This window comes from Anomalospiza imberbis, chromosome 5 (assembly GCF_031753505.1).
Source record: "Anomalospiza imberbis isolate Cuckoo-Finch-1a 21T00152 chromosome 5, ASM3175350v1, whole genome shotgun sequence".
In the NCBI taxonomy this organism is placed as follows: domain Eukaryota; kingdom Metazoa; phylum Chordata; class Aves; order Passeriformes; family Viduidae; genus Anomalospiza; species Anomalospiza imberbis.
Genome location: NC_089685.1, coordinates 45,263,310 through 45,290,630, shown reverse-complemented (window position 1 = coordinate 45,290,630; position 27,321 = coordinate 45,263,310). Strand labels below are relative to the sequence as shown.

Here is a 27,321-nt window from a genome sequence, read left to right as displayed (position 1 = left end):
CCTTCAAGAATGGGAAACCCCTTGGCATCTCTTGGTAATGGCACTTAAACTTGTTTCCTTGGAAAATATTGCCACTCCCTGTCTAATGTATTTTGCTTCATCCCAGTATAAATTATATTAGATCAGCTCTCCTCTCTAGATGATGGGATATATTTGCAGTTTGTCATCTTCCAGTTCCTCCCAGTTGCATCCTGGTTAACTCAGATTTTAACAGCCAAAGCCATGCACTTGTCATGTTTTAGATTCCTGGTGGGCTGTGCCGCAGCCCATCCTTATGTCTCCAGTTCTTCATGCTTCCTGGTACTGTGGCTGCTCTCAGGAGCCTCTTAAGTTGGCTGTGTCTCTTTGTTTCTCTCCCATGCCCAGATATCCTGGAAGTGCGGCAGAAACCAATCCTGATGACATAGCAGAGACCGGGCACTGCCTTGGAGCCTTGTTGCCAAGTGCCTATCCACAGCGGTTTTCCGTGCTAACACTACCATCTAGTGTCAGGAACGTAGACCTCCACAGGAAAAAGGGAAGTCCAGGAATACCAGCCAATTAAAAGTGCCTCTTTCTTCCTTCCTCTGCTGTCACACCGAATGCCCACGTGACTGGAGTGTTTCTGACTGGAAGAGGACTTTCAGCAAGATAAAATAAGAAGGGGCTGTGTTTAAACTGAGTCAACACTTTATGGACAGTTTGCTACTGTGTTTACTTTATAACTAAGAAGCCAACAATATGTACAGAATGTGCTAAACTTTATATTCTTTGGGAGAAACATTCTAAGAATTTCATAATGATGTGCTATCGGACATCCCTTCATAGACTCTGGCCATACCCTCTCCTCATCTGATCAGCCATTTGTGAGTGTTTGTGTGTGTGTGTGTGTGTGTGTGTGTCTGTCTGTGTGGAGCAGAGCAGGGAGAGAGCAGCTTCCTGCTAAGGGAAGAAAAGGAAAAAGATGCATTGCTGTTTTAGTACGTGCAGAAGGTCAGGTCAGAGCTTAAAAGAGGCTGAAAGTGTTCCCATTTTTCATGCGTCAGTGTTAGGACAGGTGAACTCTGCTGACAGATTTCCATATCTACCAAAGAACAGCAACATTTTCATCCTCAAGAACTGGCTAAGAAAATGAGCCAGTGAAAAGAAGGCTAAAATGTGTTGCTATAGTAAAGCTGAGGTTCATCTCCAGTACTAACGCTGCTTATCTTCCTCTTAGTTGAGTCAATACCAGTTTGAGTCTAAAGTGAAAAAATAGGAAACTATAATCAGTCTCCAAAGGCCTAAAACCTTACCAGTAACCCATCCTCCTGCATGCACTGGACTTGAGAGTTTGTAGTCATTCTTGCGGTACCCTTTGTAGCCAAGGACGGCATGGGAGCTGCTTTATGGTTAGGCAGCCTGCCCGGATTTTCCATCTTTGGTTGTTACATGCTGAAGCACAGAAAGCTTACTTGAAATACAAAAGATGGAAACATAATTCTGTTCTGAAAAGTGACTAAAAATTGCATAGTGGGAGGTCTGAAAATGGTGTGTCGGGAGCTCTCAGGAAAACAGCCTTATGTTTACACATGAAGTTCAGCTCTCTCTAAACAGCAAAACTGCTGGCCTTGACATTTGAAAACAGAATTATTGAATGCTGAGGTTACTGTGCTCTGGCTGACTATTTTGATGAGAGCCAGTACATACTTGGGTCTTTTTAGGACCACACAGCAGTGGGAGGGATGGCGTGTCCCTTGGGACACGCAAGACTCCAGTGCATGCACAAAGGGAGAGTGAAGATGCCATTTTTGTCACTTTTCAGACTCTGAGCACCTAAACCTGATGCTGTGGCATGTGCTCTGAGCCTGGACCTTTTGTCTCCCTCCTACCTGGTCTTTCCAAAGTGCTTTGTTGTTACTCTCACAGTAGCATCTAATGACTTAACCTCTCAAATAGGGCTTACTGCTTTTTTTCCTCAGGCTAGATTCCATGGAAATAGCACCACTTAAGCATAAAGGCAGACCAAATTTGCCCTTCAGCCTAACCTGATGACTCCAGCATGGTAAGGAGGTCTGTCTGTATTTGAGACCAGGCCTGGAAGCTGTCACCTTAGCACAACATGGTGGCCTTTCTTACACTGGCAGCATGAGTGTATGACAGGGACAGCTGACCAGTTTTCAGTTGGCTTCAAATGTGTTGCAAGAAAATGTTAGAAAAATGTTCCCTTTGTCATTACCAGCACACCCACTTTTCATGCTGCAACCTTGGAATGTTGCCTGTGGTCTGTGTGGATGTGAGGGTGTTTCTATCATCTGACCTGGTTGCCCCAGGCTTTCTCCCTGAGCACGGGGAGAGGTGGAGTCCTCACACAGCAACTGAAGTGCCCTCTCAAGGAACTTGCCAGGCAGCCTGGGTGGGTACCTGAGATCCCTACAGGTAGTGTGCCTGGCATCAGTCAGTACAAATACTCTCTCTTTGCCCATGCTGAGAATTAAACCACCTCTCAGTGTGCTCCTTACTCTGCACTTTCATACTGCTGGACTGGGCAAATCAGAACTTGGTTTTTCCTTTGAATGTTCATTGCAGAGGGAAGGGAGAGAGGGTTCACATTTGTACTAATCATGACAATTAATACCTTTCAGTCGGGCAGTCAGAGGAACATTGTAAAAAGGAAGTGTATTCAGATAGGACCCTCAGTTGTAGGGGCCTGAACACTTCTCTCACTTCTTCTGGACAAGAATTTGTAATGCTCCCTTGGTGTTGTGTATTATGTTTAGGTGGCTTAACTTTGTGTGATTTGAAAGACTGAGAAAATCTTGCCGTATAAGATTTCAAAGCAAATGAGGAATGATTCTAAGCTAGTGCATTAGTTTAAAAGCAGTGCTATGGAAGGTACAGTTTAGATCCTACATCTGTGTTTCAGGAGGTATCATCTGCTTTGTTACATGTATGTGCTTGGATTTTGATGTCTAGTGTTTGAAGGGCTGTAATGTCCTAAAAAAAAGTGAATTTATTTCTTGTATCTTGCTAGTGGGATATGCTATAGGTACATTGACGAGTCACCTTTTCTAGTAGAAAAGGACTACAAGTATGCCCTCATGGACATCCATGGAAAATAGAGGTCAAAAAGTCTACTGAATGTCAATAGTGCTTTTTGGAAGCAAATCTGTTCCAGATTCTCAGTTATTCCTTCTTTAAACAACTGTCTTGGACTTCTTATGTATAGCCAGCAGTTCCCACTTTTTGTTACCAAATTCCACATTTTGTTCTGCTTTTAAACAAACCCTGAAAATTGTCCTTATGTGGACATATTGGCAGGGAATTTGATCAAAATTTTGTTTGGGTCAGGATGGCACAGCTGGACCCTTAGCATGCTATTGCACTACATCAAAAAAGAAAAGTGAATCTTAGTAAGAACCTCTCACTCTATTAATTTGGAGGGGGTTTAATTCTGTAGCTCCTAAGCAGTAAACTGGATTCTGCTCCTGTTGGCCATTGAAGTAATTGCTGCAGATGGAGCTGGCATGTCCTGCCGTGCCATGAAGGCTCTTTGGCTGTCATTGTCTTAATGGTTGCAGCACAGTGTGTCTCATTAGTTATGCTGATGTTTGAAGATGCAGCTCTGTTAACAAATTCGGGAAACTTTGCAGAACAGCTATCTCTCTTTTTGGAATTCCACCATACCTCATTGCTCAGTTAACTCCTTCCATCCTTCTGCCCATTCACTCCCTCTGGACATCAAGGCTTACCACTTGAGCTCTCCATAGATGTCAAATACAAGGATGTTAATCTTTTCACCCATAACAAGTTTTTCACTACTATTGATTTAACCAGTATAAAAAGCTTGGGATTTTTTGTTTTGTTTTGGTTGGTTGGGAGGGTTTTTTTGGGTTGTTGTTTGTTTTGTGGGTTTTTTTTAAAGAAAGCTCTTAAATCAATTATTCTATGCTAGCTGATTATTGCTCTGCCTTAGAGACCACCATGTATGTGAAATTGTGTTCTCTTGCTGCCAGCCAGGACAAGGTGGATTCCAAATCTCCTTTTAAAAGAATAAGCTTTTAGAAACTCTATGAGTCTTTCAGCTGTCTTGGCTAATCCAGTTTGTGTTGGTCCCTGTTCCTTCTCTTTTTATTCTCCTGGTCTTCATTGTTTACAGGGCTTGGGCATGTTGGGCTCTGGATTGCTCTGGATTTTTTATAGTCTTCTATTTCTGGGCTCTGGATTTTTTATAGTTTTCTATTTCTGGGCATGGTGTGCTTTCCAGAAGAGAATTGTTTGCACAGGTGGCTTTTAACAGTAATATGTTTTTCCCAAAGTATGTTCATTATTTAGACAGTGAAGTCCTTGGCTCTGCAGACATATTCCTTTCAGCAGACCCTCATGTACAGAATCCCATCTGATCACTGAAATTCTGTATGGATGTGGAATCCAGGGAAATAGACTACACTGTTAGACTGTTGACCTGTTTCTTGCCAGTCATTAATTGTTCCTTTTAGAGATGATTTCTTGTTCTGTATTTTGTAGTCTGAAGCTTCCATATTAAAGACAGATGTAAGATAAAATCTTCAGAAGTGCCTAAGCCCTGTTGTTACTCAGTGGGGTTTAAGAACAAATTTTTATTTAAGAAAATAATTTATTAATCTCAAATTCTATATGTGTTGTATGTAGCAGTGTCAAGAAATGTCAAGTTTATAGTTCTTGGATTAACAGTGTCTCTCATATGAATTCAGTCTTTGTATTTGAAAGACTCTCATGGTTTCCAAAGGTCATGGCTGAAAGCTCTGGAAAGTAGATTTCCTGTGGTCACAGCAATCAAATGTCTGCAAATGCCTTACACATTCTGCAAGGTATGACTGCAAGTGTGTGGTGCTGGTGTGTAGAAATTCTGTGTCAAAAATAGGTACGGTTATCCAGTTAAAGGCATTGTGAAGTAAGTAGCTTTTATACAAAACCTTAAACAAAAGAGTATTTTACACCAGAATGTAGCTGTTTGGATACTTGGTCAAGATAATACAAGTCTGCAAGCAGGTTCCAATGTTGAATGTTCTCTATGTAAATATATAAATATTCTCAGCCTAATTTTATCAGCCTAACACATGTTGCATGGTTTGGGTTTTATTTGCCTCATTCATCATTGGTGTTGCTTAAAGGGTGATGGGTTGAAAATTGTGCTGGCACTGTACTGAGCCATTTGTACAAAGAGCAAGGAGAGCGTTGTGCACCAAAAATCAAGTTGACTGTGCTTATGGCAGCAGTGAAGAAAGTGTTGGACCCTGCAGCAAATAAACGACCTCTTTAACGACCATGAACTCTGTTAGTGGTGTTTTCTCTCTACTGTGCCTGTTGGTGTTGGAGTTTGGATGTATTCCTTCCTGGTGGCAGGCACCAGTGGTGGAATAGTGTTCCATGGCACTTGTGTAGGCATTGCCAGATGGATATTCATGTGGTAGAGTGGCTTCATTGATCTTCATTCTGATTGCACTTGGAGCAAATCCCAACTTCTTCTGCTATGGAACCTCTGAGTGATCAGTTCCTGACTGCTTGACATTGGATAAAGGGGAAGAAGGTAAAAGTCAGTGTAGTCCTGAATTTGTTTACAAAAGATTTTCATTCTTGCCTTTAGAACAGCCCTTCTAAAATGATCAGCTGTTTGTTCTAAACTTCATTATGTAGTCATGAATGTTTATGTTTGTGCTATTATTATTATTATTATTATTATTATTATTATTATTATTGTGAGGACTGATGGCTGTTATGGTTTCTTCCTGGTTAATTCAGGAAGAACTTCAATATGGATTTGTGCATTGTTACCAAATGTTACCAGCTATGTCCATGAGTTGATGTGCTGATGATTTCATTTCAAAGAATCCCAGACCAGGATGTTTTATGAATCCATGTGGTAGGTAAAAACTTTTATCCTAAGCCATGTGTGATAGCTCAGAGACATGTGGGATATTAGGGAGAAATAAAACACAAAGCTTAAGAAGAACAGGATGTCTCAGTTCTTTACATGGATATTTGAGCAGATTGTTGGCAGTGTTGATTTGTGACTGCTCATGCAACTGGGCAGGAATCTTAGCTAGCTGAAAAATACTAAAATATTGCTTTGAAACAAACTGTGATTTTTTTTTTCCTTGAATGGTTCAAGTGTAAAGGTTTTGGAAACAGCCATAATGGAGAAGCATTATTTAAATCATTACAAAAGGTAAAGAGCATTAGAACCTCACAAGTGGTGGTAATAAACCTCCCCTGCTTGTAGTCATTCAAGAAGTTTGGACAGGAAAAGGTTTGCTGGTTTTGGGTTTAGTTTTTAATCCAAATGCTGAGGGAAAACAAGACTGCCATGTACATGTTTGAAAAGCTTTCCCATCTTTATGGAATTAATTTCTTGAATATACCAAAAGACAAATACAGAATTAACAATGTGGCAGTACATCTTTCTCTGTGGTGTCCCTCCTCTGAGCAGCTAAGTTAGCTCATGTTCTTTTGTCCTGGAATGTTGTGTCCTGCCTGGCCACCCTGGAGAGATCCTCCCAAGAAATACCGTAATATTGCTTGGCACACAAGTTTATCGTTGAGGTCAGATTATACATAGTAAAATCACATTTTGGAGATTAAAGGAAAACTAGGCATCTGTGTTAGCAAACAGTTACTTGTGTACTCTTCTCAGAAATGTGTTGTTCCTGAAACTTGTAATGAAACTTTGCAGAAAGCAAAGGAATAAAATAAAGGAATAATACAGGTCTGATTTTCAATTAACATTGTAGATGAGAATCTGGGAGGAGCTAATGCTCCTCAGTTAAGAAAACATTAAAATACATCAAGGAAAATACGAGTTAATTCAAACTCTGTCCCCAGCTTGGGTCCTCACAGATATAAGTATGAGATCTAGTGATTTCATTGTTGGAAATAAGTAATTTATGCTTGGTTATGCCAGGAAACTCTTCCACAAGACAAGCTAGTTGGCTTTTCCTAGTAAGGTTAATGTTGATTGAGGTGCGGGCATGAAAACCAAGTTAGATGATCCACTCTCTTGTTCAGAAGGGTTTGTGTACACAAACAGGATTTACTTATGTGAGGCACATGCTCTTCCACTGCAGAAGATAAAGTTGACCTGCCACACAGCTGTCCTTGGACCTTCACACAATGTGTACTTCATGCACAGAAAGATCTTAAGGCAAAACCTCCTGGTCAGAATACATGAGTGTGAGGGGTGGGAGAGGGCGAGCATGTGCATGTTCAGCAAAGAAGATGGGGCTGCTACTGCTCCTGGGCAGTGTGAGCATTCTGCTGAAGCTGCTGCTGTTACATGGATGAGCTTGAGGTAATGACATAAATGTGTGAATAATAGGTGTGCAGATAGTTCCTACTACAGAATTCAGAAACTACATGTTCCTGAATTCACTTCAAATAAACTGTTCAAAGGAAAATAGGAATAAACAATTTTAAATCCTTGTTGAAATGAATGGAGCTGGCTGATAATTTTCCGAAATACCAAGTCTTCCTGAACAGCTCAGTGGAGAGCACCTACACTGCAAAAGAGCTTTGTCTCAAAATGTTAGTTACAGCTGCACTAATGTTTTCCATGTTACTTGTTGATGCCAACATTCGGATGATTCTGGTGACGCATGAATGAGTATTTCACAAAGTGTGCTGACTCACCCCATGCTCTTCTACCTCCCATCTCCCCCAGACGTTAAAATATGGTTATCATTGCAGTTCTGCATTTCCTGCTGGAGCAGTATTGCTATGGAGATTGAGCAAAAGCAGTTTACAAGTCTAGAGACTTTTTGAAGTCCCTCAGCCTTTAATTCTGATGCAATCATTGTGTTCATCTAAACCCTACTGGATATAGTGAATGCCTTAAGCCTGCACTGAGTCTAGATGCTCTCCTTTGCTCCTGAAGGACAAGAGAGTTCCCAGAACCTACTCTTTCATCACTGCAAGTGTCAGACTTAAGTTCTCCTTTGAAAAATAGATCATCAGGGAGCAAGAAGAGTTCTTACTCAAGCTTGCTTCTCAGCAACAGGTGGGTATGCCATGCTTCCTGCTAAGGTGCCTGTGGTTACCATGCCCAGCACAGGAGATCAGCACAGGTGTAATCTCTGACTTCACTGTAAAGGTAAGGAAACACAGATTTCATAAACTGCCAAAGTAAGTTTGCTAGGTAAACCACCACTTTCTTTTCAGTGTTAGAAATTTCTTTTTACAATGAACCATCTGCAAGTTTTCCCTGGAATTGCCATCAACAGAATTGCTATCTGCAGGTGAGAAGAATGCCCCTAAGTGCCCATCAGTCCAGGAAGGGCTCCAGATACAGCATCAACCATAGTTCAGACAAAAAATGTTGTAGTGTATTATGTCATCCATGCTAAACCTCTGCAGACTTCCAGAGATTATTAATTTCTTTGTTACCTCTCAGTACAGGTTATGATGTCCCTAACAGTAATACCCACTAAACTGATTATTATGGGTATTTATTCTGATTATAATCCATTTTGATTGCAATCAAAATAAATATCCATATGCAGCATGCTCATATGCAAGTAAGAATTTCTAAACAAGTGTTTCAAGCCTGAAAAAATGAGCAATACACAAACCTAGCAGAAACTGGGATAAGTGTATTGACTACTTCAAACAGTGTAAATTCTGCTGCTGCTTCTTTATTCATCTTGTACAGCCTTTGGTTCCTTGGTGCAACTGCTGTATTTCATGCAACTCACTCAGCTTCATGTGCTCACAGTAGTATACTGTAACTTGTGCAGAGGTTTGCCTTCCAGCCATCTTCCCCTGAATATTCAGGGCAGGTTGTTGCTTTTCTCCAACTCAGCTTTAGTTGTCTTTCTTACAAACTTCCTATGAAGCAAGTATTTTGCTAAAGCTGTTGCCCAAACTTTGAACTTGTTCACAACTTCCCATGTCCTGCCTCATGCAAAGATGGTACCCAAAGTTACTCGGCTGGCTCTTGCTCTGCATTTGCCTTTCAGTTTTGTCTTTAGCATGAGGTATATTATTGCAAGTATATCTGTTGGGGCATTATTTGGATCATGATTAAAGTGTACTTTCTTACTGTCAGTATTTACTAGTCAGTGACACACACACAACCTTCTCATGGTTTAGCCCCAGGCAGCAGCTCAGCCTCCCCCTGGTGAGATGGGGAGGGGGTTAGAAGGATGAGAGTGGGCAAATTGGTAGGTTGAGATAAAGGCATCAGATGTTCTAGGTTACCCCAGCCCAAAAAGAAAAATAATTCTGCCATTCAGAGCTGTTACTTTGCTTTTTCTTTATGGCTGCCAAAAGTTTGGAAGACTCTTAACAGTGATGCCAGTCTTTTTAAATAGAAAGAAGAAAGAAGAAAGAAGTGTCCAAAATGTGGAATAATGCCAACATGCATCCAAAGTGCATGAAGTTGGACTATACTTGGCATGACAAATCTCTGGCAATTTCATTCAGTAGGGGTTTTGGGTTTTTTTCCTTGTGTTTGCAGACTGTCACGAACCAATGAAGAAAATAATTGTCGGAACCCAGAATGTCCCTTGGACACTCTTGGATGTTCCGGGCCCAGGTCAGAAGCATTTGAGACCCTGGAATGCAGCCACAGACCCCTGTGGCTTTGAACTCGATCCATGGAACAATTTACCAACCTTGCAGGAAGAACAAGAAATCACAAAAGTTTAGATATTATAGTAGAAGTAGTCACAAAATGAGAGGAAGAGTTTTTGAGTGCTGTACAGGGGGGTTTTAGGCCTTGTACAGAGGGGTCTGAGTTTTGTACATGGGGGTCAGAGGTTCTAAGATGGAGGGACTTGGGTGTGCCCTGTCCTCCTTCCTTCTTCTTCCTAACCTCCATGTTCTTGGTGATGTTGGCACTCACAGATTGGTTTAGAGTAGAAAGTCACTGTTCAATATCGGTGATGGGCATTGGGGGAAAACTGTAAACATCTAATACGTAATATAAGATATAAAAGAGGGCACCAGCCCCCTGGGCGTCAGAGTGTGCCCTTGCCTGACTGCTGAACGGACCGCAGCAGCTCAGGGAGAAATCTTTTAGATAACATACAATAAGCTACCTTGAGACCGGACAACAGAAGACTACTGAGTCTTTCTTTGGAGACACGGGTTGGAGGAGAGACTTTACCACCATCCCGGGCTCACCCCAACCGGGGGCAAGTTCCGCCTTGCAAGGAGGAAGCATTTTGCTGAACTGGCTCCAGGTTTCCAAGTCAGGAATGGGCAGGGCAGGACATTCTTTCTTTTAGTAGCAGAATTTTCCAGGCAGGAGTTCACCTGCAAGCAACTGGTTGTACAATTCATTTTATTATTCCATCTTATACACTCAAAATGAAAGTGATTCACACAAGACAAATGAATCTTCCATTCATTTATTCACATTTTCCATGGATTTTTGTACACGTCCTCAGTGTATCAGAACTATGAAAACATTAACATACGCATTAAGTAAAACTTAAGTATCCACTGAAAAATTCAGAGCATTTTGAAATCTACTAACAATAAATCATCACATTCAGCATCTTCATTGGATTTAGACTAGCTCGTGCCACTTTAAATTGTTTAATGTCAGTTAATTTCTGCACACAGGCACCAGCTACAAAATTTTATCAAATGCAAATAAGTTAAGGCATTAGAAAGTCAATCTTTAATGACAGTTTAAATGTTACAGTGCTGCAAAGGGAGCTGAACTTCAGTTTCAACAGCACAGCAAACCTCCTGATTGGTTTATGTTCTACAGTATGTTCATTTGAACTGTAAATTTAATATAAACTTGCACATCCATCAACCTGAAGGGCTTAGAGGAACACAGTGTTGCCCTCCCAACTTAAACCTTGTATACTGCAATTTAATATTTTAAAATAAAACCCAAGCCAACTGTAATAATCTCCCTTAGAAATTACTCTGATAATTAAAAGAAGCAGAGATGTTTCTTTTCCAGCTGAAACTTCAAAATTAGAGGAGGAGGAATGGATAAGACACTCCAACATCGACATACACCTGCAACAATGAAGGCATTAACGCAAACTGGGGCAGAAACTTGCATCTTTAACATCAGGTATCTGATATCCAGCTGTTTAAATACATTACCAACCAAGACACAGGAATGCCTCCTTGAGTTGGAATTCTGATCAAAATTCTTTCCTTGGATAGCATGTGCCAATTTGTTATGAAGGCAATAGTACACTGATGTCTGTGGTCTCCATGAAATTTGCTTTTTCATTTAAGGCCTTTATTTCTATTTAACAATCTCTGGCCTTTTACAGCATTTCTGTATCTTAGTATTCCTTAAATAAAAACTGAAGCATCATCAAAACTTTCTAAAGTGCTGGAAAAGGCTGTGCTTTATACCAGAGCACCAAGTTTGTCAGTGTATGACTATCTTTTCCTGCTTCATAGTCCACATAATGGTAAGGTCACCATGAATTGATGTTGATTAAAATCTGCTTTGCAGGGAAATTCTTCTCTGTCCTTTCAGAGGCAATTTTCCCCATGTAAAATACTAAAAATTGTATGTTTATGCATATATTTGACATTCTAATGAAGGTGACATCAAAATTTTTTACCTTCCCCTGGCTTTACTGATTACTGACTGGCTTTACGTGCACAGAAGAATTCAGGTGTTACTTGCTATGATGGCTAGGGTAAGGTTTAATTCTTTCCAACACAATTTATTATTCTTCTACTTATTTTTCCATTCACTCTGTGCCCTCTGCTTGGCCAGAGGTGTACTGTCAGAATTGGGCCACATCCATGTGTGCAAAACCTAACAACTGCCCCTCTTTAGAGGGAAGCATAAGAAAAGTTTAAAGTTCAGTTTGGTGGTCCACGTTTCTAAGGATGAAAGAACAGTTCCAAATCCATGAGCTTTTGGAAGCAAGCAAAGAAAAGGCCAAGCTTTTATAGACAAAACTTTTCTTTATGGAATGTACAACCAGAGCTCTGTCTATAAACCTTTCTGTACAGAGACAGGGTTAAGACACTACAGTCAAAAGACAAATGCAAAATTAACTGAGCCCTTGGACCAGAGCGTGGACTAAACTGTTAGGCAGCATTCTTTTTTTCATTCATACACATTTAGACACACCCTGTCAGCTTTGGGCCTCCAATTTAGGTAGCAGGAAGAGTTTTTTTTTTTTTTAAATCTTACTTTGAGGAAAGCAATGTCACTGACTTTTAATGGTTTAAGTACCATTTGCCAGATGCAAAAAGAAACCCCCAAAGGCACCAGTTAATTTTTCAAATATCTCAAATGGCATCTAAGCTCCCTTCACACTGCAGTGTAAAAAATGCAATTCTTGTACACTATGCGTGGCTGAAATGTGAGTGAAGGCCTTTCTTTTGGAACTTTGGTCAAAAGGACTATAGCTAAAATAAATATTTTCCTCCTTTTAATGAAGAGGGGGAAAAAGGCCATAACCTGAATTGTGCAGTGAATTAGGCCAAAGGCAGCCATTTGCTCTCCCCCAGTGCAGGGGTACAGGTGAGATGTGCTGCACCTCATCAAATGGTGTTATTCTTTGTTCCCTGCCCACAGGATGCCACTGTGCTGGATTTGCCAGGTCCCCTGTATGAATTGTGTCACACTGACTTTTTTTAAGGAAAGGGGTTTTCCTCTGTGTCACATTAGCCAGAGGTAAAAAGCATGTTTGTTCCATATTGCCAGGGCTGGTCAGTGCAACACATCTGAGAGCAGTTCAAGTTTCACATTATCATCAAGCTCTTGGAGAAGTCCCAGAGTTGGAAGCAAAGTAGAAAAAGTTATTAGGGAAGGAGTTTCCAGCAAACATTTGAAAAAAAGAAAAGGATTAAACCACCAAACAAAGTTGAGAGCAAAACCAAGACCAGAATGAATGTTCTGATCCCCAAATTATTGCCACCTGGTTACTTTTATCACAGCTGAAAACTAAGTTTACAAATTACCCCATGCTCCCCACATGCAACAGAAAGCTTTTGGCAAAGCTGCACTCTGCTGCTTAATGCAGTGCAGCATAGCATTTTTATCACATGGAAAAATACATACTGACAGGCACCCTTGTGTCTGTGTCTCCTGGCAAGGGCAACGGGCAACAGAAAAGTCTTTAGAAGTCCTGAAGTTTGTTGGTGAGAAGACCTCTCTTCAGCAAAGTACCAGCAGCAGGACCAATGCAGCACATCCAGCTCTGCCTCAGCTGGATTTCTGGACTAAGGACAAACACCTCAGAAGGACCATGTGGAAGTGCAACCCATTGCCTCTGACCTGTCAGAAGCCAGGGGCTGCCAGTGGGTCCAAGATAAAACTGTCTTCCAGTTGTCTGCTTGTACAATATTTGCACATCATTTGCTTGTTGCTACAGTAAGAACAGAACTGACAGTTCCTCTGGAGGAACCACTACTGTCAATAAGACTACACAAGCAAATTCTCTTTTAAGTATCTGCAGTCTTTGAGTCCTGAAAGCACATAGGTCTGTCTGCAAGGGTACAGACCCAGCACAATGGACATCATCACTGGTAGGGTGCTGTACTGTCACTGAGTCTAAAAAGTCAGTTTCACCAGAATACAACAGACCAATTAAAAATCTGCAGTCTAGAAACAGTTACAATAGGTAAGCTTGAACAACCTCCCTTCCCAAAACAGGAGGTGGTTGCATTGTATTACAGTCTGTAAGGAAGCTCTGGTACCATGTTTTTGTTCTCAGATTTCTGTCCATTTGGTCGACTGGTGCTAAAAACATATGCTTGGATTTACATCCATGTGCTTTATCCAGAAGAGGTCCTGCATTTAGATACTGAAAATGAGGGAGCACAGTCCAACACTTGCGTTCTATTAAAGCTTTTATTAGCTAGTTTAGCTTTTCCTCATATCATTTTTCCAGAATTCCTATAACAGTTCTTAATATCAGAGTAAAGAATTAAATGTTCAAGTGAAGTTACGGAAGAAAAAAAAAGAGCAGCAGCAGTTTGGCAATAATTCCTCACATTATGGACTGCAACTTATTTAAGCCTCCTTTTTCTCTAGTAAGATTTTGTGCAACTCATCTGCATCCTCACTTGTTTTCACTCTTATTAGCATAGTGACAGGAACAGCTGGATCCTTCTCATCGATCGGTGGATTAGGAACACAAACTATAAGAACATTGTTTTTTCCGGTTCTTGTACATGGCATCTTAGGTGGAATTAGAACATTCAACAGTATGTTTCCTGCATTTGAGGAGGGGAAAAAATTATAATTAGCCATTTTCTAGCTTTTACGGCAACACAGTGTTAGTATAGATACTAACTAGAGATTTAGGGTGGTGTTTGGAAGGAAGGCAATTCACAAACATCATGTATGTTTGTCTTCTTCTTTCCTAAGCATCTATTCATGGCCATTGTTCTCAGATTTCTTTCCTCACTAGAAATGAGAAAATCTCTGCAAATACTGCATCCTCCTTTTTTAAATGGAGGAACCTGAATATCAAATGATAGTAGGGGGGACACAGGAGAAAGGGAAGGGGACAAGGGAGAAGCAGCAAATGAGGAATCCAGTCACAGTGCTTAGTTTATGCCAAGTTACTCTTCTGACCACCAGATGCAGTTCATAAACAAAAGCAAAATGTTCTGATACAGACAGACATGTTAATCTGGACAAACCAGGGTAAAACAGGTATTTTGTGTCCCCAAACATACACCATAGCCTTTTACTCCTTGCACTGCTTTGTGTGCTCTCTTTTGTAATGCTCACTAGAGGCATCCAAGTGTTTGTCAGTATTGTAAATGATTTAGGAAAAAAAAGTAGAAAGGTTTTCATTAATTGTATCTGTTAAATATTAATTTCATTATTGTTTTGTTATGCTGTGTAAAAAAGACCAAAAAAATCCTAATGCTTAGCAAGGAATTTTGACATCAAAACTTGTTCCTGGGATAAATGTACTTACCTAAATTGGTATCTGCTCGTACTAAGAGTTGAGTTTTTTCATTTCCTGCTGGTTTTAAATGTAATGTTCCTACACCTTTTTCTTTAAATTCATTATCTTTTTTGTAGAACAGTTTGCACCTGTGGAGAAAAAAAAAAATAAAACCCAAATCATTGTTTGTGCAGCCATGTAGAGATGAAATAAAAAGATATCACCCAGATACTTGTATCCATCTGACTCACAGTAACAGTAATCAGGATTTAACATGCTGTGAATAACCTAAATCTTTATTACTCTTGACCTTGTTTCACGTGCTAACGGACAGCATTTGAAGATCAAAGAGAAAGTGAATTATTTCTTTCAGTATTGAAATGATAAATGTATTACTTTCAGGAAAAAGTAAAAGGCACAGCAACCTGTACTCAGGGCCTGTGAGGAGCAATAAATGTAAGCTATTTTTAAAAAAACTAATTAGAAACTCATAAGAACTGGCTGTATCATTCTGAAGTATTAATAGGACTTTAATGTACAATTTATAAACATTTTTAAGTGAGGCTCTAATAAACCTAAAGCCATTTTAACAGAGTAACACACACTTTTCAGATACAGCTACTGACTTTTTGTGGCAGGACAAATTCTGTGCTGCATGTCAAGCAGACACGCAGTTACTTGGACTACTGAACATGCTTTGAAAAAACTGTTTCTAGTGGAGCCAGTTTCATTTTGAGCTCAAAAGCACAACTTGTTCACTCCTTTATATAATAATAATCAACATTTTCCAACTGAAGAGTCATCTTTTAGGCTATGCAAATCCACCTAGTGGATTTTCCAGCAGTACTGTATAAGGTTTCTGTGGTAAAGGCCCAAGCTCCAGCAACTGTACAAAAACCTGATGAAGGCAGAAACATCTTCACTTGTTAAAAAGCTGATCACATGTACAACACAAATTATTAGAGTTGTGTCCAAGATACAGAAGAATTTTAATAAGATCTTATACACTCCTGCCTGTAATTAAAATTTTTTACAAGTTCATATTCTGTGTGGATTCCTAACAAGCTTTTTTTATTAGGAAGTCAGGGACATGTCATAAATTATGCACTGCAGTGCTGAAGAATAGCAATACACAGGTATTAATTTTATTTTCCAAGTTAAAGTCACTTACTTCTTTGAGTAGAAAGCATCATCTTCTTTTATTTCATTAACAATGACTTTTGGTGGCTCTTCTTCCTCCTCTTCCCCTCCTTTAAATAGAAAGTTTTAATATGTTAATGTTGTGAGCACAGATTTTGGCACTGTATTGGAAGTCCCTTATGCCCACCATGGTTGACATGGACATGTGGCTGGTCAGTGACAGCCAGAACACCTTTCAGTCCATGTGTACTCTGCAGCAGCTTTAGCTACAAAAAAAAGTGTTACTTGCTTTTCATTCAGCTTTTAAAGCAACTTCATCCTCACCTTCAGTTTAAGTGGGATGAAAATACCCAATCTATACCAAACAATCAAACACCAACAATATAAAGCTTAGTAAGTCAAAAGCTTCTGTTTAAACAGAAACAGTTTTCACATTTCAAAGAGTATGCTCCACAAATGGGTTCAAGTAAAGCACAATAAATACTTCCAAGATCCAGGTTTAATTCGGGGGATGGAAATTAGTTGCAGAATGACAGCTAAGAAAGATTGGCAGATGATGCCTTTCCAGCCCCTCTGCTACTGGAATTTCTATCAGCCTACTGATAGACTGACAGACCAGAGAAAAGCTGTCAGGTACTATGTAACTTTGTTGGCCTCCTTACAATCTATCAAGTAAAATGGACTAAACCATTCTGTATGTGATGCTTTTTACTGCAGGGATCGCTTGATAAACCTACTAGTAAAGTAGTGGGATTGAGAAGTCCAGCAGGCTCAAAAGTGAACATACCAGCTGCTTTAAATTTCATCAATTCCTGTCTTCAGATATAGGATTATATTATGTTATGTTACATTATATTATATACAAATCTGAAAGACGTATGTAAGTCTTGATAAGCACATACTTTTGGTGTTGCTTACATAAGGCTGGGTTCTCCCAATTTGGGGTGTAATTCTATACTTTCAAATTTAAGAATGATGATGATCACAGAATACAGAATTTCCTGAGTTGGAAAGGACCCTCCAGGATTATCAAGTCCAGCTCCTGACCCTGCCCAGAACACCCCAACAATCCCACCCTGTGCCTGAGAGCTTTGTCCAAATGCTCCCGGAGCTCTGGCAGCCTTGAGACCAGGACCATTCCCTGGGGAGCCTGTTCAGTGCCCGACACCCTCTGGCAGAAGAACCTTTCCCTGATATCCAGCCTAAATCTCCTCAGACACAACATCATGCCATCATCTCAGTGAACTTAATATTGCATTTTTTTTAGTATTAAGTCACATACACTCACAGCTGACCATTAAAATCACTATAAATAGAAATACATAGAATTTACCTTTGTCATCACTATTGCCACTGTCTGTCTGAGCTTCCAATAAACTGGTGGATGGTGCACTGACAGACTTGGCCTGGTTTGCATCTTTTCCAAACAAACCTGAATTCCCAGGAGAAAATGAGAAACTACTAAGTGTTCCTGAACCAAGGGAACACAAAACAGAACTGTCAACACTCTTGCCAAAATTAAACGAGACAGTTGATGTAGCTCCTAACAACGGGTCTCTTTTTTCTGATAAAGCCTCAGGTTTTTTGTCTGAGGTGTCCTCAGTTTTGTTGTTAAACAAAAATGTGGAGCCTTGCTGGAGCTTTGAACTCCCAAACACAGGAACAGCCTGAAGGCCAGGGGTCTTGCTGCTTTCGTTCTTGGAGCTGCTGTCACTGCTGCCTCCATGCTGCTGCTCAATGCTGGCCAAATAGCGCTCATAGTCCCTGAAGATGGGGGTCAGGTCGCACAGGGGGTTGGTGTTAACATGCTTCACTATCCAGTCACGCACGGAGCAGTTGAGAGCAGCCAGCTGTTTGTGGTAGGTGCCGGAGCCGTGTGCCATGCTCAAGGCGCTGCCAGACGAGCAGGGCTGGCTGCCACCATTGGCTGTCGGGCTGACAGCCTTTTTCTCAGCAAACACGGCAGCACTGGGACCATTTGACATTGGGGATCCTGTTACAAGAAAAATCACAGAATTATACAATATCCTGAGCTGGGAGAGACCCACCAGGATCACTGAGTCCAGTTCTTGGCCTTGCCCAGGACACCCCAACAATCCCACCCTGTGCATCACTGAGAGCATTGTCCAAAAGCTCCTGGAGCTCTGGCAGCCTTGGGGCCGTGACCATTCCCTGGGGAGCCTGGGCAGTGCCCCAGCACCCTCTGGGAGAAGAACCTTTTCCCAATATCCAACTTAACTCATTTGGTTAATAAGCTCTGGTTTAAAAAAATAACACAACAAAACAAAACAGATGCTTTGCTGACCTAGTGAGAAATGTGGCTTAGAACCTTTTTTTTTAACCCAGCAAGCACACCTCTCTTAAAAACCTAACATGCACAATATTTCTTAATCAAATCACTCATCCTTACTCAGCTGAGCTCGTTCTTTTGGGTCACCACACTGTGCCCCAGGTACTACCATGCCAGTGAGCAGACCCAGGTTTTCATTTAGACAAGTAAGTTAGGGATAGGCAAAGTAGATAGAGCACACTGGTGTATAAAAAAATCAAAGCCCTCTTGTACAGAACAAGTATTTCAAAAAAAATACATGTTTTATATATTGCCAAAACCTTCAAAATCTTACAAAAATCTAACAACTTCAGTAAACTGTAACACTTATTAAATCAAAAAACACTCAACTTATCTCTTGCCATTTGCACTTTAAACCACCCTGAGTGAACTAGCCCATAATTTGACAAGCTTTTGAGCATTTCTGTATAAAAAACCCTAAGAAGCAAACTAGAAAAATTCTCATTGAATATTTCAGTTTCCCTTAATTTATTCAAGCTCACTGAAATCCAAGTTACTCTAAAGTTCAAACTCCACCATTTCTATTCTATGGCATGGTGACTCCAAAATTCTGTGGTGGCAGGGTTAACATTTCTGCATGTGCAGCACAAAGGGACAGAACTAATATTCCTCAGGGAATTCCAAAGCATGACAGCTCAAAGTGCCAAAGTATTTAAAAATGTCTTAAAATGTAGGTATCACTGTAACATATAAAATTCTAGTAAGACTGTCTGCAACATCAGATGTACAAGAAAAATAGATTAAGAATTTAGCTATGCAGCATGTATTTTTTATTTAAATTCAAAGAATTGGGATATGTTACCAGATGCTTTATACCTTTTACAGACTGCCTTATGCCAGTGCCTTCCATTTCCATCTGTGCCTAGAAAACTTTTACCTCCAGTATTAGAAATACTAATTTAGTTGCCACCTCTTTAAATTGCATGTGAAAACTTGTCCATCCAGCACTCTAAAATAACAATAAATCTTACAAAGAGGTATAAAGTCTCAAAACCTTAAAACACTACTATAAGATGGTCTAAATTTGTTTTTTCACTACTAAAATAACCCTACAAATTTTATGACTGAAGGTGTTGATAAATATGTATGCTTATTTAAAACTTACCAAATGCTGATTGTGTTTCAGAGGTGCTCTTCAAACTGCTGAGAGGAGTACTAGAAACACTACTGCTTCCATTAGACAGCCCTTCCAAAAACTTTATTCCTGCACCATTCCCGAATCCACTGAAGCCACCTCCTCCTTTTCCAGAAGGCAATACAAAGCCTTTAAACCCTTTAAAAGCTCCTCCACTTTCAGACTGGGGAGGAAAAAAAAAAAAAAAGAGAGACAAACAGTTACATACATCTTCTCCACACAAATCCTATCCCCACTTAATATTCCTGATGTCTTTGGTTTATTTTTCCCTAGTTCAGCATGACATTCCATGTGTTAGCTACACAAACAAAATTAACAGCTTCCTTATGACACACACTGCTACTGTTTTTAACAGACTCAGGTGTTTGGTATGCAAATAAACTGGGTCTAGGATGTGGATACATGGAAGTTGCTCAGAGCTGCGGATTTGTTTGATTACCTATTAGACATTCACAGTATCTTATTTTCTTTAAATAACTACACAGGATTATGTAATTTCAGGTTTATTTTCAACAACTTTTAGCATTTACAATGGCAGTCGAGAGCCCAATACTTTAATCCACTCATCATTCTGGAGTCACCTATAAAGCCTCTTGTGATTTACCCAAAATATTCCATTGTGACTGATGGAAGATGCAAAGACAGACTGTACTTGACCACAAAATATCTATCTCTGCAATCTTTTCATTAGCCAGTTCTGATCACTGTCTTTGCACCTGTATTATTTTATGGTATAGTTTCTTACATGTTTCTAAAAGACAAAGTACAATTAACATGCAAATAAAGCACTGCAATTTTTAGGCCTTTGGAAGTAATGAACTTTTACTACTCAAAGTGAACTTTCAGTGTCTCTGGAAAACCATCAGAGAACTGCTTCCAAGTTCCATCTGCTTTTGAAGAAATGGCAAAGCTTGTCAATTTCAGGATGTATTCCAGTATCTGACCTTGTGGTTATGGGTCTCTTTGCTTCCTTTTGTGCTAGCTTTTCCAGTGCAGTCCTCTGCTTCTCATTCCTAGGCAGGCATTTTTATTGTGCTTCTCTCTGATCAATCCCACCTTTCTGAAAATTCCAGTTAAACTGCTGTCTTTTTCACTGCAGCATTCTGCTTGCTCCATGTAGGAACATCAGTAAGTTTCATGTTTACCTTTTTGTAAATATTTCACAGGTTTCTTACACAACTTCAGCTGTCCTGTCATCTCTTCTGTGTTTTAGACTTTGTCCAGACTGTTGTCCTGGTTTTGGCTGGGATAGAGCTAATTTTCTCCCTGGTACAGTGGTGTGCTTTGAATTCAGGGTGAGAAGAATGTTGATAACACAAGGATTTTTTAGTTGGTGCTGAGCAGTGCTCACTGTAATCAAGGACCTCTCAGTGTCTCATGCCCTGCCAGCGATCAGGACACAAGGGGCTGAGAGGAAGCACTGCCAGGACAGTGACCTGAACACAGAATGTCATGGCCAGCATAGAAACTGGGATGGGGGGAGGTGGCTGGGAGCAGCTACTTGCTGCTTGGGGATGGGATGAGGTCAGTGGGTAGTGAGCAACTGTCCTGTGCATCACTGCTTTTTCTTGGGGCTTATTTCTTTCCCTTTTTTGGGTTCCCTTATCATCATGATTATATTTCAATCATTAAACTGTTCTTATCTCAACCGAGGCTTTTACTCTTTTTTTCCGACTCTCCTCCTCATTCCACTAGGAGGAAGAGTGAGGGGTTGCATGGTCCTTAGTTGTCAGCTGGGGTTAAAGTACACCAGCCCTTCTATCAGCTCTAACAGCCTGCTGCCAGTCTCCTGACTACTTCTACAACCCATCTGGTCCCCTTTCTCATTCTGCTCTATTTTTCCTATTCCATTTGCCCCTGAATCTCTCCTGCTCAAGTTGTAGTTTATGTTTTGCATCACCTCCTTCCAATACAATCCTTTATTTAACTGTATCCTCTACCACATTTGTGGCTAAAACTACTCAAGGCATTAGTGAGCTAAGACAGCTTCCTCATTTACAGTGCTTAGACTGAAGAAGGAAAATCAAAAGCATAGGAGAAGGCTGTCTACCTCCTAACTGTACCTAGTCCCATCCAGTCCTAAAGCAATCTGTGTAACACATAAAGCTCCAGGCCTATTTCTAACATGATGCATGTCCTGTTCAAAGGATGTCTGGGAAAAAATATATACAACAAAGCATTTCTCAAGGATTTCTAAAAGGACAACAATTTGGCTGGACTGGGATAATGCTTTCACATGGACTAAACCTGTAACAAAGGCCAACTTCCTTTCAATTTTCAATTTGTTAGTGCAAAGAGTAGACAGCACTAAAGCTCTTGACAGGGAGGGAGGAAAAAAAAATAGCAGCATTCTTAATGAAATACATGTTTCTCATTCTCAGAGCAGCTTAGTATTTGGGTGTTTACTAATATAGCTTCTGAGACATCCCCCAGCCCTCCAGTATTGATAACTAATAACTTTGCATTTCCATACTTCCATCTCTACAAAAAATGGAAGTAAAGCAGTAAAAATGCTGTTTTACCCATTTGCAAACAACATTGTGTCTGAAACACTCTTTATTTTTACTTCAAAAATATGCAAGAACACCCTTCTCACCCAGTCAAACTAGCATTACCCTTTTTTTACCTTAGCCTTATTCTTAGCATAGAACAGTAGAGCCAAAGGTCATGTGCACATATGACCTGCTGAGTTGAAATGATAATTTTATTCAGCATCACTACAAACCCAAGGAAGTAAAAACCTAACCGTGATGTTGTGTTTTGTAACTGAGTAAAACTCCAGCACTCATGTTCAGTGACTACATTACCTCTGACCCAACATTTCGGCGCTTTGCTTTTTTAATAGCTCTGTTCTTCAGGACCTCTTCACTTGCCACAGAGAATGTTCCCACCTTGAAGAGGAAGTTATGGAATCATTAGTGGAATATGCAAAACACACAACATGAAGGGATGGCCAAGATCAGGTTTTGAACCCAACTCTAACACTGCTACCAAAAAAACAAAGGAAGAAGTTAAAATACAGCACTGTCATTAGCTTACCAGCTACCTGAAGGTGAGCTGATAATTGGAAAACTCTTTCTGGCTCTGCATTACATTTCTCTTTGTGCCATCTCCATTTTATTACAACAAATAATGTAAGTTTTGCTTTGCTTTTTAAAAACACAGCTCTAAGATGTCTCTGCTGAAGGGAATCTGTCAATAATCCACAGTTTGGAGCAGTTATATGGAGATATGGGCTCTAAGCCAACCTCCAGCAGCCTGCTGTAGTTCAAACACTAGCAAAGACAGCTAATGGCTCAGTACCACCCTGCAACAAATGAGGAAGTTAAGTTTTCTTATATTCAACTTCCTGGAAAAGTAATTTTCTTTTTTATATTTACAGGCCTAAGCATTTAATACTTTTAGTTGGACAAAAACTAAACCAGTTTGTTTAAACATGAGCCATAAGGAAGTATGAGACATAAAAGTTGAAAATCTCTTTTTACAATCAGATGAAACATACCACTTAACTATTTGCCTAATTCCTCTGGCTGTGTGGGGAAATTCAGCTAAAATTAACATAGCTCTAAAATTAGCTATTACTGACCCTCAAAAAAATATACAGGAGGCATACAGAGCATTTATCTCCAGAAATCAAATCTGCTTTTCCTGTCAATTCAATAAATACCTATCACACATTTGAAGAGTCCAAAAGCATTTTAACAAGCCTGGCGTTCCCTCTAGAAACATGAAGTTCCTTTCTCCAGAACCACTGATGAAATTTTAACTCTTAAAAGCTGCTTTGCTATACGGCCTGCATAATTGGAAGCTTTATAAAAATAATTTTTAAAAATCCACTTCTATAAAATTATCTTTAATTGCTAAACTTTTAACCAGTTCTACTGTAGGTTTCATGCACAATATACACAGCAAATGTAAACAGCTACTAGCGGGGAACTAATTTGTATTTTACCTCTTCAGCTTCATCCTCCTGGTCCCAGTTTCGGTCAGTCAGTTCCTTTTCTGCAATTCTCTTTGCCATTTTTCCACACCTGTGTGGAAGAAACAAAAAATCCTAGAAAGAATTGCACAGAAATTAAATTCTAAGTGACAGTGATCTTCAATTTGTATTCTTAGAACAAAAAAACAGGAACTGCAATTCATATAGAAACAAGTCAAGATTGGAATGACAAGTGAAAACCAAGTGTTGTGGCAAAAACAATCAGCAGCACTTGAGATTAAAGTTGGGGTGATCAGTCATATTCAATCTTAAATTAAAGAAACAACAGAAATGTACAGTTATGGGATAAATTTTCTTTAGCAGCTGGAAAAATTCCTTTCAGAACGATAACTCATATACTCTCATTCTGAAGGGCTACAAAAACCCCAAAGCTGTGGTTAAAACATTCCATATTCCACTCCACCCTGCCACCTCAGGATACCTATGTAAGCAGCAAGAAAAAAGTGAGTTGCCTTAGAACATCTGAAATAAATACTAATGAGGACCCACTGAATCAACTGAGCAGAGAGCTTGGTTAAGACTGAAGACAAAGCTGTCCTTTAAAAAATTGGATTGGTTGGCCATTATTAATTTGAAAAAAAATTACAAATAAATGAGATTGGCTTTCCTGCAAAGGACACATAAGTCATGCCATGGATTTTAGAGCAATTACTGTAAGCAAAGAAATCATCATTTTTCTGGCTATCTCTGTGACGTAAAGCAAAATCAGCTTTGCAGAAGGAATGTCTGTAACTGTTCTGAGTCCCATTTTACTAAAGCACAATTTATGAGCTGTCTACAAAACCAAAGAAAGAAAACATGGTGGCTGGATTCAATCTAAAAAACCTGGCAAGCCATCACTGTACTGGAATTTTTTGTGAAAAAAGAGGTATTTCACTAACTATGGTTATATCTTCTGACACTAAATATGCAAACTTACCAAAGGAAATATGTAGTTTTGTTGCAATTTAAATCTCAAACAAGCACAAAAAATAAAACTCTTCCAAAACCCCTTTGGGTTTGTGATTAAGACCTGCCCAGAAAAAAAAAGACAAAAAAAATCCACAAATAGCTGAATTTCAGAGCCAGAAATTGTAACAATACATTGTTACAAGACATCTTGTTTATATATTGAAACATTTTAGAACAGTGAATCCAGCAGCACAGCAGCCTTGGAGATGAAACATCCAAGTCCTGAATTTTGTCTGACTCACATCACAAATAAGGTCAAGTTACTAGAGCTTCTGGAAGTAGAGGGACGAAGATTGGCCTGTGTACACATATTTAAATGCCCTATTCCACTCTGTCCTGAAAGTAGACATCCTTGCTTGATAACCCCTGAGAGATCATTTCAATCTAACTCATTGAAAAGCTAAAAAAGAAGTTATTTTAAAGTCACCTTTATTTATATTATTGTTTTATATAATTTTTATATAGAATGTATTAAATTATGTAATACATTTAAATTTTTAATTTATAATAAATAAAAGTGTTCTGTATATATATTCTGCATATATTCACATTATGTATATAGTATACTATAATATTATTTAAATATATCAGTTTCATTATTACATTAAATATTTGAGTTATTGAAAGAGCACATTAACTACAGAGCCTGTGCCCCACCAAAAGAGGGAAAACCTTGTCGACCTAAGCTCCAGGTTCTCTGCACCCACCTCTGTTTACACAGTTTCTCTTTAAAAGCACTGTAGAGGACCTAACATGAATCTAACAGAGAACCCGAAGTGTAGTCTATCCTGTGAAACAAGAACCAACACAAACCTACATCTGGTTGGTGTTCACAAACTTCATGAAGTTTTCGGAGCACGTGTTCTAAACAGGCTGAGATACAAGTATTTTGAGACACATATCAAAGAATCACAGAATATCCAGAGTTGGAAGGGACCCGCAAAGATCATCGAGTCCAACCCCTGGCCCTGCACAGACACTCCAACAATCCCACCCTGTGCATCCCTGAGAGCATTTGTACAAACGCTCCCGGAGCTCTGCCAGCCTTGGGGCCGTGACCATTCCCTGGGGAGCATGGGCAGTGCCCGCCACCCTCTGGGGGAAGAACCTTCTCCTGATACGCAGCCTAACTCGTGTTGGATTAACGAGCTCCTCTTCTTTAAAAACAACACAACACAGATGCTTTGCTGACCTACAGAGATACGCCCAGGAGCTTCACTGCCCTATTTAACGCAGCCGTTCGCAAGCGAGGCTTAGCTGGAGGTTTGCAGGGGGCAGCATCACCCGAATACCGCGGGCCGGAACCCCCGCGGTGCTGGAGGGAGCGGAGCCGGGCCCCGGCGGTGTCGCTGCGGATCCCGGCGGGAGGAAGCGGAAGCCGGATGCCGCCGAGACCACTCTGCGCCCCCGTCTCCGCGGAGCTGCCGTTCCGCTTTGACTCCCGGCTCCGCTCGCTCCGTCCCGGAGGCGCCGTGCGTTGCCTGCCCACCTCACAGACCGATCCGCGCCCTCCGAACCTTACGAGCCTGCACCGGCGCGATTCCCCCGAAACCCCGCTGCCTCCTCGCTCCCTCCATCCCCACCCCGCACTCCCCTGCAAGGGTCCCGCCCGTGCCCGGCCACCCCTCGCGCCCCCCACGTGTGGGACCCGCGGCACTCACTCACTCGTTCGGGCGGGCGGTCCTCTCCTGCCGCGCTACGCTGCGGGGCCGACGCTGTGGCGGGCGGGAGGCAGGGTCTCCTCACAGGCTGCACGGCACCGGGGCGCGCTCAGCATGCCCCGCCTTGCCCCCACAATACCCCGATGCCGCCCCCTCGGTATCCCGCGGCAGACGGGGCTCGGTGGGGCCCAAAGCGGGAACGCCGCGCCCGCCGCCGGCCCGCTCCCACCCGCACCGCGCGTGCGCCCGGCGGGGGCGGCGGGGCGGGGCCGGAGGCGCAAGTGCCGGGAGGTGCAGTACCCCCCGCGGCCGGGGGCGGCGCCCCAAAGGCCGCTGCGAGGGAAGGGGCCATGCGCCAGTCGCGGGTCACGTGACATCCGCCGCGAGCTGCGGTCTTACGAAATTCTCCCGCAATCGTCGGGAAAAAACAGCCCCTAACACCGTCTTTTAGTGTCGGCGAGTCGGGCACTACTTCATCCTTGGCCAGGAGCCTTTCGTGGGTGCCCGACAAAATTTCGGCCTCCACGCAGAAGCTGATAAAAAAATTTTCTCGCCTATTTATATATTTTTATCCAATTAATGTTCACTGGGTATTCTGAATTATATAATTCATCATTTTCAACACGGGAGGGAGGCGCCTCAGAGCGGCTGAGGGGGCGGCCGTGCCCTGGATTGTCACGGGCTGTCCTGCTCAGCACTGCTTCCTCTCCCTGCTTCCCTGCCTCTGGTTCACTTTTCTCGTTCATTTTTAATTAATTGTTTTAATTAATCATAACTGGGATGTTATTTATAAGCAGTGTGCTAGTGTGTGCCCTAGACCTGCAGGAAAGCATAGTCTAGAAACCTGCTAAATGGTGGCTTGTTCCGATGACCAAAGGAAATACCTTCGCGACCGGGTGACAGTCGGGAACAGGGGGGTTCTGTCCGACTCTCTTCGGCCTGGATGCTGAAAATAAAGATGCTGATTCTGTCCCAGTGAGGGACAGAGAACAGCAAAGAGCAGCTGAAGGAAGAATCCAGCGTTGTCCTACCAAGACACACTCGATTTGAGCTGAAAAGGTCACTGCCCACGATCGCATCACCTGAAGGTATGAGGCTGTGACAGGTTGTCTGCTTTTACCAGGGGTGAGGCGATTTAAGTGTAGTTTGCTGAAAAGAACCAAGAAAGTCGAATACAGATATCATGGAATGTAAGAACCAGGAAAATAAAAAGGTCTTCTTTTTTAAAATACATGTTTTCATTTAAC

At 41.1% G+C, this 27,321-nt stretch overlaps 2 protein-coding genes across 6 annotated transcripts in view; one reads left to right on the top strand and one right to left on the bottom strand.

Moving 5' to 3' along the window:
- The window catches only part of KIAA0930 (KIAA0930 ortholog), a 73,934-nt gene extending 61,825 nt beyond the window's left edge, over window positions 1–12,109 (top strand). For 2 of the 4 annotated variants that reach the window (XM_068190444.1, XM_068190442.1), the window contains exon 10: window positions 367–12,109. In XM_068190444.1, coding sequence (XP_068046545.1) covers window positions 367–407 — 41 coding nt within the window. In that variant the 3' untranslated portion in view covers window positions 408–12,109. The remainder of the gene's footprint in view (window positions 1–366) is intronic. The other 2 variants (XR_010999174.1, XR_010999173.1) reach the window with 2 other exon arrangements.
- NUP50 (nucleoporin 50) lies at window positions 10,328–26,292 on the bottom strand. 2 transcript variants are annotated; one of them, XM_068190440.1, is made up of 8 exons: window positions 26,071–26,292; window positions 23,415–23,493; window positions 22,270–22,353; window positions 19,433–19,625; window positions 17,311–17,970; window positions 16,009–16,087; window positions 14,868–14,986; window positions 10,328–14,151 (listed from the first exon to the last, which is right to left on the bottom strand). In XM_068190440.1, the coding sequence occupies exons 2-8, from the start codon at window positions 23,481–23,483 to the stop codon at window positions 13,949–13,951; spliced, it is 1,407 nt and encodes a 468-aa protein (XP_068046541.1). In that variant the 5' UTR covers window positions 23,484–23,493; window positions 26,071–26,292; the 3' UTR covers window positions 10,328–13,948. The 2 variants fall into 2 exon arrangements, with proteins under 2 accessions (XP_068046541.1, XP_068046542.1); XM_068190441.1 differs by having other exon boundaries at window positions 26,079–26,292.
- Window positions 26,293–27,321: the final 1,029 nt, after the last annotated feature.

What these genes read in the sequence shown, in the direction of transcription:
- NUP50 (XM_068190440.1), bottom strand. Translation starts at nt 23,483, where the DNA reads ATGGCAAAGAGAATTGCAGAAAAGGAACTGACTGACCGAAACTGGGAC. An exon ending in TGGCAATAGTGATGACAAAG is followed by an intron (nt 16,088 to 17,310) that starts GTAAATTCTATG and finishes TTCTATTTAAAG; the next exon opens with GAGGGGAAGAGGAGGAAGAA. An exon ending in GATGCTTTCTACTCAAAGAA is followed by an intron (nt 14,987 to 16,008) that starts GTAAGTGACTTT and finishes TTTTCTCCACAG; the next exon opens with GTGCAAACTGTTCTACAAAA.